The sequence below is a fragment of the Nestor notabilis genome, unplaced genomic scaffold (genome assembly GCF_000696875.1).
Source record: "Nestor notabilis isolate BGI_N333 unplaced genomic scaffold, ASM69687v1 scaffold11500, whole genome shotgun sequence".
Lineage (NCBI taxonomy): Eukaryota > Metazoa > Chordata > Aves > Psittaciformes > Psittacidae > Nestor > Nestor notabilis.
This window is the reverse complement of record NW_009909718.1, coordinates 29,661-39,830: the sequence shown is the minus strand read 5'-3', so window position 1 is coordinate 39,830 and position 10,170 is coordinate 29,661. Positions and strand designations below refer to the sequence as shown.

Sequence of the window (10,170 nt, the reverse complement as noted above, 5' to 3'; positions counted from 1 at the left end):
AAGAGTGGGAATAAAACCAGGTTTACGTAAGCGATGATTGCAGCCCTCATGTTGCAGGAAGTTAAGCTTAAGAATACAAGACCAGCTGGACTGGGTCAGGTCAGAGGTCCATATAGACTGATATTTTTTTCTCTGGGAGAGTATAGAGGAACATCTCTAGGGAAGAGCATAAGAACAGAACAAGTAAAAATGATTCTTTCATTAGTATTTTCTCCAGCTACTTATAACATAGACTTTCTATGAATAAGAAATGGAAAATGGAGTTTCTTGCCCCAAAAAAGGATTCCTAGCTGGTTCCTCACTGAAGAAAACCTAAAAAATTGTGAAAGCTGAAAATAACAGTCTTTGCCTAAAAGGAGGAAGAAGTCTAGCAAAAGGCTCTGGGTTTGCAGATCTATGGCAGAGGAGAAGCTAGAGCTCTTGGGGAAACTGGAGGAAAGGCTCTTCTGCTCCATCCTTTGCAAATATTTTTAAAGTATGGTATGGTGAAAGTTGATGTTTACCAGTGTTCATTTCTCTTGGGAGCTGTACAGTGGACATAATCTAGTAAGAAGCCAAAGAGAGAAATTAAGGAGCTGAAACCAAAATTAGTTCATTGAACTTGGGCATGGCATAAGCCTTGCATTTTATTTTTTGTGTTTTCATAAGTTGTCTAGTCTGTCTCTTGTGGTGAAGAATGACTCTTTGGCAGGGTTACAAGCTCTAGGTTAGTTATAAATTGTCTTTACATGGAGCAACCTGAAAGGCATCAGATTATGGATCCATCTATTGCATCTCATCTTTATCTTTAATGATCAGTAACACTACACAGGAGCATGTAGTAGAGAAAGGAAGTGCAAAAACGGATCAGTAAAATGTTCTGTATGTGGGGAGAAGGTAGTTTACTTCTAAATACTAATCAAGCATCTCTTATTTCCCATGATTTTAAGGTTCAGTACAAAAAAACCCCTCATTCCATTTCTGAAAGAAAATGCATCCAATTTTATTCTTTTATGGGCATTTGTGAGTCTAATGCTCAATTTCCTTTGAGCAAATTCGAGAGAAGCATTAAAATAGTTTTAGACTCTGCTGGTCACAAGTTATTGTTGTGGTACATAAAACTATCAGAATCCAGTGACTAATGATCTTTAGCTGTCTCTTAGACTGCACCTAAACAACAGTTTTGGATCAGTTGAGAAGCAATTGAGATCACTGTGGTAACTGACAGATGTTATTTATGATGCCTCATTTGTGAAAACAAAATACATAACAAATGGCTTCATTTTTCAAAGGCTGCTACTGGGAGTTCTTAAGGGTAAAATGGTTTTATGCCAAATTGTGAACTGATTGCTTCTAATCAACCAAATGATGGTAGAACACTATGAAAAGAACATACACAATCTATCATGTTTTAGTCTCTTGATAGTCACTCTAAACGCTACCTTATGCTGGCATGTATCCACACAGGCTTTTAACAGATCCTTAAAACAAGTGAAACAACACATTGTACTGTCTAACAGAGCACAGTAGCATGGAATAAGAGTGTTAGTTACTTTAATGCCACTTCCAAATCAGCAGTGCCATTTGGAGCAGAACACTTAATTACAAGATGCTTGTAATTCTTGTCAAGCTGGTTTGTGTGTATCAGATGTAGCTTAGACAGCAAGCTAGAAACATGTTACACAAATAGGAGATTGTTGCTATCGTATCATCCTTGATAAGTGTTGTCTTATTGAGTAGGAATAATCAAATTAGATTTTTTTTATAACTCACTATCCAGAGAGCAGTAAGTCTTCATTGTCTCCACCTTAGAGTTGATTCCCCTCATGCACATAACTCTGCAGACTTTGTCATGTTGCACAGTGTGCATATTCTAGCTTGTATTGTCTTCAGAAAAGAAAACCAGAAGCCATGTGTTGTGCCACAACTTAGCCTTTTTTTATTTGATTTTTCTTTTCTTAAGCTAAACTGCCTCCTGTGTCTCTTGGGATAGTTCTGAAGGCACATTTTCTGCTGAACTGGAGCTAGAAAGTCAGCTTTTGATCAAGCTTTTGATCAAGCTTTGGACTTGTAGGATTGAGTTGCAAGTGTGGGAGCCAGTGCTGACCTAATCTTTTTCATCTTCTGAATCTGCAGAGACTCTAGCTGAGTGATGAGAGAGCTGAGTTGAGCACATCTGCTTTGCACAATGTGCTTGTCACATCCCCTAGTTGGAGCAACCTCGTTTATGTGAATACGAGCTTGAAAGAATTACACCTGTATAAAGACTTTTTTATTAAATGTTTATTTACTTATGATGTCTATGACAGCCTCTCTTCATTTGTTTCCCTTTTAATGTTTGCTAATTGTCTTAAATTTCAGAATATCTAAATTTGAGTGTGAGCTATGACATGTTTTTGTTTAAGATCTTCAAGGCTACCATCCAGCCCCAGGTATAAAAACGCAACATGTCTGGCAAATGTAATGTCAGCTTTGATCGAAGAAGGTACCAAAATACATAGGTGGTCTCCTTTGCCAGTGAAGTATTGCTCCTATTTTAAGGAGTAGCTCTGGTTTAGGTGGCATAAACACTTCTGTCTTGAACGAGAAAAAAACCAAGGTTGGACTGCTTATATAGGACCTATAAACACTCCTGTTTGTTTTGAGGCCGGCAGGTGGAGCACAAGATAAATAATACTGTTTTGATATTTGGCGTTACTAAAAGCACAACTTCACTGTAATGGCATCAAGCAGGTTTGTTGGGGTGACAAAAAGATACTTCTGTCAAAGCAGTAGTACCTAATAACAATGCATATGGATTCTAGAAAGGCATTGAAGTGTTGAAAATATTTGTGTGCCTAGATAATTAAGTGTTAGAAAACAGCAGCAGAGTAATTTTGTGACTGGCAGGTTTTGTGTAAGCTTTATGTTGACTAGTAACTTTGCACAAACAGCTGGGCTGAGTTGGTTATTTGAAGGGAGCTTGATAAATGAGCTAATGGAGCCTGAAATCTGTTCATTAAAATAGTAGTCTTATGAGTGATTGTCAACAGGTTGGGTTTGTTTTTTTTAATTGAGTAATCCGTTTAATTATCTGGCAGGACACCCAATGAATACTGGGAGACATATCTCCGTAGTCAGCAAGAGCAGTCAGTGACTGTTGCTCATTAAAATGATGTTTTATATCTCTGCTTTCACCACGTGTGCTTTTTTGCGTTTTGTCAAAAAACTCCAAAAGTTTTAAGGATTACCTACCATATTCATGCTGATGCTGGAAACTGATACCTCTCAACTGTTAGATTTGAAGGGGGATCTTTTCTGAGCTATGAGTGTTGTTTCTGAAATAGTCTGACACAGCTTAATATTTACAAATGTCATCTGTGCTGCTCACACTGAGGAAAAGGTGAAAAGAATGAAGTTCTATTTCTGTTCTTGTGAAAGAAGGACCAGTGAACAATAGTGTACAGTATTACTGTAGCATATTGCTCCATGAACAATGCAGTTAATGCAGCTGATTTAATGTATTTTATGGACATAAAGTAATTTCTGATGGTTCAGACGGTAACATATCCTTGATAGTAGAAGTTGTAGTCCTTTACCTTCCAAAGCACATGCAAAGTTGTGATTATAATGGAACTACTTATTAACTCGAATTGTAAGTCACTATCTTATTTTTACAAGTTGCTCAACAAGTAGACAAGAAATCACTCAATCTGAATGTATTTTTTTATATGGCTTTTTGATACATGTCTTAAAGACAAAAAAAAGCACTTTGAGATCACCTACCCTTTATTTTAGCAAACAGAATATGTACATTTTTTTGCCAGCTTCCAAGGAAGATTTTTGCAGCCTGGATAGGATCAGTCTTGTGCTTCCACTTCTTTTATGAAGACTTTTCCAGTACTAATTCAGATCCTTTTGACATCAATGTGCCTGTCATCAATTAATTAAAAAAAAATTAAATCAATCTGCGTAAATGCTGCACTTTTGTACCTCTGCTTTTGATAATATGATCTGTAGTGTAGATCATCCATTTCCTGATATCTCTTAAGGTAAATGATGGGGAAATTAAAGAGCAGGAGATACACTTTTCATATATGTGAAAGTATGGTTAAAAATTCTACTTTTTGTGCAGAAGTTGTTTCAGTCAGTGGGTTGCTCAGATGGCCTTAGGGTTGTGGTGTTTAATTCTGCCTGTCCTCCTCCCCACTTTGCCTACCTTGAAAGCTCTTGCATGGAGAAAACTCCTAGTAGCAGTAAAACACAGCTATACGTGCTTGGTTGGTAGCATTATGATGTTTGTTTTAGCAGCCACAAAAGTAAAGATCAGGCTGCAGTTATGTTATCAGAAAAAAATTCATTCAGGGCGACACAAAATATTTGAAAGCTGTCTATGGTTTTGAAATGGAAAGCACGTTTGTCATGCCATCTGAGCATGGCCAGAATTTTAAACATACCACAAGTGCTGCAAGCCATTCATCAGATGTATGCTCTGGTCCAGTATATTTTTGTTTATACCTGATGGTTTTCCCTGATGGTAAACAATAATTCTTTCTCCTTCTGGACTTTAATAATAGCTTGGCCTGAAGTATACTGTATTTACAAGTTTGAGAGTGTCTTTGATCAGGCTTTTTCCAGCTTCTGCAACAGTTTGTGTTATTTTCTCCTTTATTCTAGCAGAAGCGTTTTGTCTTAATGAAGATGGGGGAAAAAAGTAGTGGTACTTTTTTGGTAATGAGCAGAAAATTATATAATAGTCCTTCTTTCATGTATTGGTAGCACTCTAGACTGACAGTATTTTCCTGATGCTTGTTTCTTTCCTAAGAATCTGAATTAGCCAAGCATAACTTTGAAACAAATACCGTAAGAATTTTGGTAGTAAATCATTCATTGAAATAAATCTATTTTGGAAGTCCTGCTTTATTTATTTTTACTATGGGCTATTAGTTAGAACATTGCAATCTTTAAGCTTCAGCCTAGAAGCAAGGTTTTATTTTTATGATCTGTAGTATAATAGGTAATCTTTATTTTCTTTGTAGGCTATTGCAGAATGACCTTGCATTAAGCCTTTGTGGAAGAAGCAGGATTTAAACATCAATTCTTCAATGTGCATCCTTCTATTCAAATTTGACCCCCAACCAGTTTCAAAAAATGCATACAGGTAAAGATGGTTCTAGTTAAAACAGACTTGTTTCTATAATTTTTTTATGCAATTTCTTTTTGTAGCCAAAGTTTGAATTACAAACTCAAGTCAGTATATATGTTCAATTATGCTTTTGTAATGCTTAACTTCATGACTTTCCCCATTGGAGGACTTAACTGTAACCCTTTGAGAACCCTTTGTTTTTAGACTGTGTTGGAAGACTTGAGCTTTGCAATCATGGACCTTTTACTGGTGATCTATCATGTGATGTAGGATAAATCCTTTGAATATTGTAATCCGGAGTCTGAAAGTCCTGCCTTTTACTTTATCATTTAAACCAAGGGGATTGTGTGTGTTTGGGGCATCACAGCTGTAGCTGTACCCTTCTCTGTAGTAAGGCAGATATGTTTAGGGCTTTCAGTTTGAAACCAACAATTTAAATTTATCCAATTTGAATTTGGAAGTAATGGTCAGACAGTAGAGCAGAAGTATTGCATTTATTAACCACTCTGTATTACTTTATCCTCTCTTAATATGTGCTGGTCCAGTCTTGTAAGCCAAGAGACAGGACACTATGACACACATGGTCTAGTGTGAGGTGTCCCTGCACATGGCAGAGAGGCTGAAACTAGGTGATCTTAAGGCCCTTTCCAACCTAAACCGTTCTATGATTCCCCCTCCCCCAAATCTGCTTGCAACTAAAATTTTATGTTGAAATTTTCTTTCAGTAAAATTAATTAAAAATTTAGGTAATCAACTAATAGTCATGTGTATGAAACATTTAGCCATAACCTTAAAACAAAAATTAGAATCCATGCTTCTAGGTGAGTTTTACCTGATGTGTTGATATCATACAGTGAGTTTCCCAAACATTAAAGTTCTTGTAATAATTTTCTCTCTCATTACAGCCTCAGTTTTAAAAGTTCTTATCTAACATCAGTATCTTTTATTACATGTAATAGATAGCACTTAAGGCCAGTAAGAAGACTGTGGAGTTCTATGGCTTTCTGTATTTATACATACTGTATAGGTTCCATATTGCTTTGTGGGAAGTAAGTATTGGCATTCATCCAGAAACTGTCAGAGTCAGTATGTGCAGCAAATCATTGTGCTTTTCATTGACTTGTTTTTCTACCCTTTTGTATTGAGAAGCAGATGCCATTCTATAGAAAGAAAGGAAATGAGAACCAAAACTTCAATGGTCCATACAGCGCATTCCTTTCTGCCTCTCGAATCTGCTTTAAAAAGGTTTTTATTTATGATGTGACTGATGCTGAATTAATATATCTATTTATTTGGTCTGACTTACTTTGTGTTGGTAGTTAGCAAAAGACAGATTCATCAATTTGATCCCTCTTGGGAGCATCCTTTGGATATAAACTGTAGTTGTTTGCCAAGTGAACTTTCTGCCATGATCAATATTTAGAAGTAAAGCTTGCAGTAGTTTGCTTGCTATAAAAAAATTGCATCAAGATTGAAATTATTGATTTATAGGAGAAAAGAACTTGTTATCAGTGTCAAAACAGAACACTTTTGAGAAGTTTTGGCTCAAATTCAGGAATATGTAATTGTATTTAACATTCTCAGTACCCTTTAAGTTATGTCTTGCTCTATACCTCAGAGATAAATTACTCTGAGCCATCTGTTTTGGTGGAAGGTGCCAGGCTATAGTGTTCTTAGTGTCTGATTTTAACATCAGATGCATAACTTTAGTCCCCTTTTTTTCATTAACACACTGTAACTAAATCTTTCTGGTTTTCTTTATTCAACAGTTCTTTCTTAAATTGTTCCTAAGGTTTTTTTCACCCACACCTCTGCTTTCTGAAGGACATTGGTTTGAGTATCAGCTTGGAAAGGAACCCTGCCTTCCTAATTCTCTGAACAATATTACAACCATTAGACCAATTTAGACCTCTTTATGCTAATCTCTTGCTAAGTGTAATTTTTCCTGACAACTCATGTGTGTTGCATTGTGCTAGAGCTCTGTTTATTTCACTGTGAGGTCCTGGAACAGTTTTCCCAGCCAAAAGGGCATTCCTATGCGTGCAGACATACCAATTTGTCTATTCACATTAAATTGGGCATCTACCATTACTTTTCTTGCTTTCTTCTACTTTGCATCTCTAACTAAAAGAAACTGTCTAAAATAGACATTAAAAGTTGAAAAGACAAACTGCATATCGTTGGCCATTTTCTTGTAGCCAGTAAACTTTCTCAAACTAAGACATGATCTCCATAGCACTTAAGAGAATTTTCCATCCAGGTAGACTTTGAGTTCTAGAACAGTACATTGGCTGATTTTCATGAACACCTAATTGAGCAAAAAGCTTTGAGCTCACCTTTGTGATATGCTAATGAATCTCTTTTCCTGTACCCTTGCAACTTGCTCCTTTTTCCTCTGTGTTCTCTCTACAGGCCTATTTGTAATAAAGTTTAGTGCGGTGTAACAAGCACTTTACTGTAGTCTATTATTATTGTCAAAGGTAACAAGCTGCCTTTACATCTTTGTGAACTATACTGTGTGCGTCTTACAAATAAATACATGTTTCAAGCTTCAAAGCTATAATCAGAGTCTCTTTTATGGAACTGAATTACATTGTAGGAAATTGCTTTAATGGAATGATTTTTCATGTTTTCATCTCTGCCTCAACATTAAAATAAATCTTAATATGTAAATCCTAATGCAGATGAATTATTTTAGTTATAAAAATAGTTGAAAGGGCTTTTTTGCAATTTATTAGAAGATGAGGGTCACTTAATATTGCTCTTTTTCAGTGTGATTATGTTTCATAAAAGACAAAATTAAGCTATTTTGATTATAACCATCCTGTATATAAGCTTTGTGCTAAACTTAGGAGCCTGTGTATTAAATTTGAGATGCGGAATATTCAGTCATATCAGAAAAACTTTGCTTATTTTTGGTATTTAGATAGTATAAACAAACTGTGGTTTCCTGTTGGGAATTATTGAAGGCAAGATATAATTGGAGCCTCAGGAAATGAGAAATGCGCTTCAGCCAAACTAGTTTTGAAGAGTAGAGATGTTAATTTAAATAAAAATCAGTAAAAGGAAGATGCCTGCTGTAAATAGAGGATATTCAAGCAAGATGACAAAGATTTGGTAAACCAGATGAAAGCCTGTAGAATGAAGACTAGAATCAGCTAGGAGAGGAGAAATAATGCAAGTCTGAAAGGAACAATGTTAGGATTATTTGGCGTTGGAAAGATAAAAATGTACATATGCTGTGCTTTCCAACAGATGCTATCTTTGTTGGGCAAAATACTAAGCATCTTTCTTACAGAAGGGATGCCATTGAAGTATTAGCCTTTTTTGTTTTCTCTCTAGCTAATTACAATTCTCCATCTGTATTTCTAATGTGCAACTGGCACCTCATGATTGTGTTTTAAAACATTGTGTTAATGAAGAAATGAATTTGCAAGAAAGTCCAGAAATCTGCAGAAAATGTCAGTACATTTGAATGCTGAGTGAAGTAATGAGACTTCATCAAAATTGATTCTGGTGTTGTGGCTTAAAAATTAGAATGCAAATTGTATGGTCTAACTTCACTTTACAGTAGCAAACTTGGCTTCTGCTGTGTGAGTGTAATTGACGTGCAGTTGGTAGGAGGAACTGACAGTGAATAAGATACTGAGGTTATAGGAATTGGTGAAGAAAATCTGCAGGTTTCTGAAAGGTGGCATTTCATGAAAATTAAATATTAAGCAACATAGGTGGGGAGAATGAGGAAAGCTCACAATCTTGCAGTTGAAATAAAGGTGAGTCATGTTATGGGTAATAATGAACAGGGCTTTGGAAGCTTTGGCTGTTGGATCATGGCATGGTGTGCTGGAGTTGTCCGCAAGCGTGTCTGCAGTCACCTGTTTCTCTGAGTCCCCAGCAAACGGTTTGCCTAAGGTTACAGTTGTCTTTTGCTCTTTACGTGGATCAGCCAAATCCATTACCTGCTCTTTCATTTTTTTTCTTTTTTTAATTTTAATTCCAAAATGGTGATTGAAAAAAGACTGATGGAAGAGCAACATCAAATGAAAGCTCATCTACAGGTTTGAAAATGGTAGTCTGAATGCTGATTCTGAGTAACCCTTCTAACTCAAGCTTTTATTTGGATACCCTTCATCTATTTGATGTTGTAGTAAGTCATTAAATTTAGTTTCTGATTCTGTCTTCCATTGCTTTTGAATAACAGAAAATGTGAACTTTCAAAAGATGAATGTGCCAAGTCAAATTAGCCTGCATCTTTATTTCTAGTCTTCCAGTACTAACACTGCTAATGAATTTCAGTAGGGCTGCACCTCTGAGACTATCACAAATTTCTCTCTGTTATGGGTGCTTACAGACAAAAGCATCTGACTTGTACCTTTGTATCACATAAATAGAACTTTAGGTGTCAAAGATTAAAAAATACTGTGACTACATGATCCTAAGTACTGATCCAGTAAAAAAATACACTCATGCCTCAGATTTTTAATTTTTTTATATATATAAATTGCCTATAAATCTGTGAGTTACCTTTAAGTTTTCTTCAATTAAGCTGTAGCTGCATATGCTGAGGAATTGTAAGATTGCATAAGCAATCTTAATTCAATCTCTTGTGTTGTATGTATTCTTTGAAAATCACAGCTCTCATTCACACAAGATAGACTTGATGACTGTCTCAAGACAACGAGAGCCGGCTGCTGTCAGAAGTCATTTGACCTTTACACTGAGTTATAGAAGTGAGATGGGAGAATAAAGGATGGTTTCATACTTAAAATGAGCTTATGCTGTGGCAAGAATTGGATTTTGTTCCTGCCTGTACTGTGACATTCCTATTTGTAAGTAATAGTGTATTTTTCCTCTTGTGTTCTACAGGCTTATTCTAGCAGCTAATAGAGATGAATTTTACCACAGACCATCCAAATCGGCAGAGTTTTGGGGCAGCAGCAATGAGATCCTTAGTGGTATGTATGTCTTGAATGAAAACCACTTGAACTAACAATTTATAAGGGAATTATGGCCTGGATTTTTGGGTTTAGGGTGGTAGTGTTGCATTTCTAATAGGAAATATGCTT

The 10,170-nt window shown here is 36.0% G+C and overlaps 1 protein-coding gene across 1 annotated transcript in view; it reads left to right on the top strand.

Moving 5' to 3' along the window:
• Positions 1-4,996: 4,996 nt before the first annotated feature.
• TANGO2 (transport and golgi organization 2 homolog (Drosophila)) overlaps positions 4,997-10,170 on the top strand; it is a 24,681-nt gene continuing 19,507 nt past the window's right edge. Inside the window, exons 1-2 of the mRNA XM_010019728.1 lie at positions 4,997-5,119; positions 9,971-10,059. Coding sequence (XP_010018030.1) covers positions 5,064-5,119; positions 9,971-10,059 — 145 coding nt within the window. The 5' untranslated portion in view covers positions 4,997-5,063. The remainder of the gene's footprint in view (positions 5,120-9,970; positions 10,060-10,170) is intronic.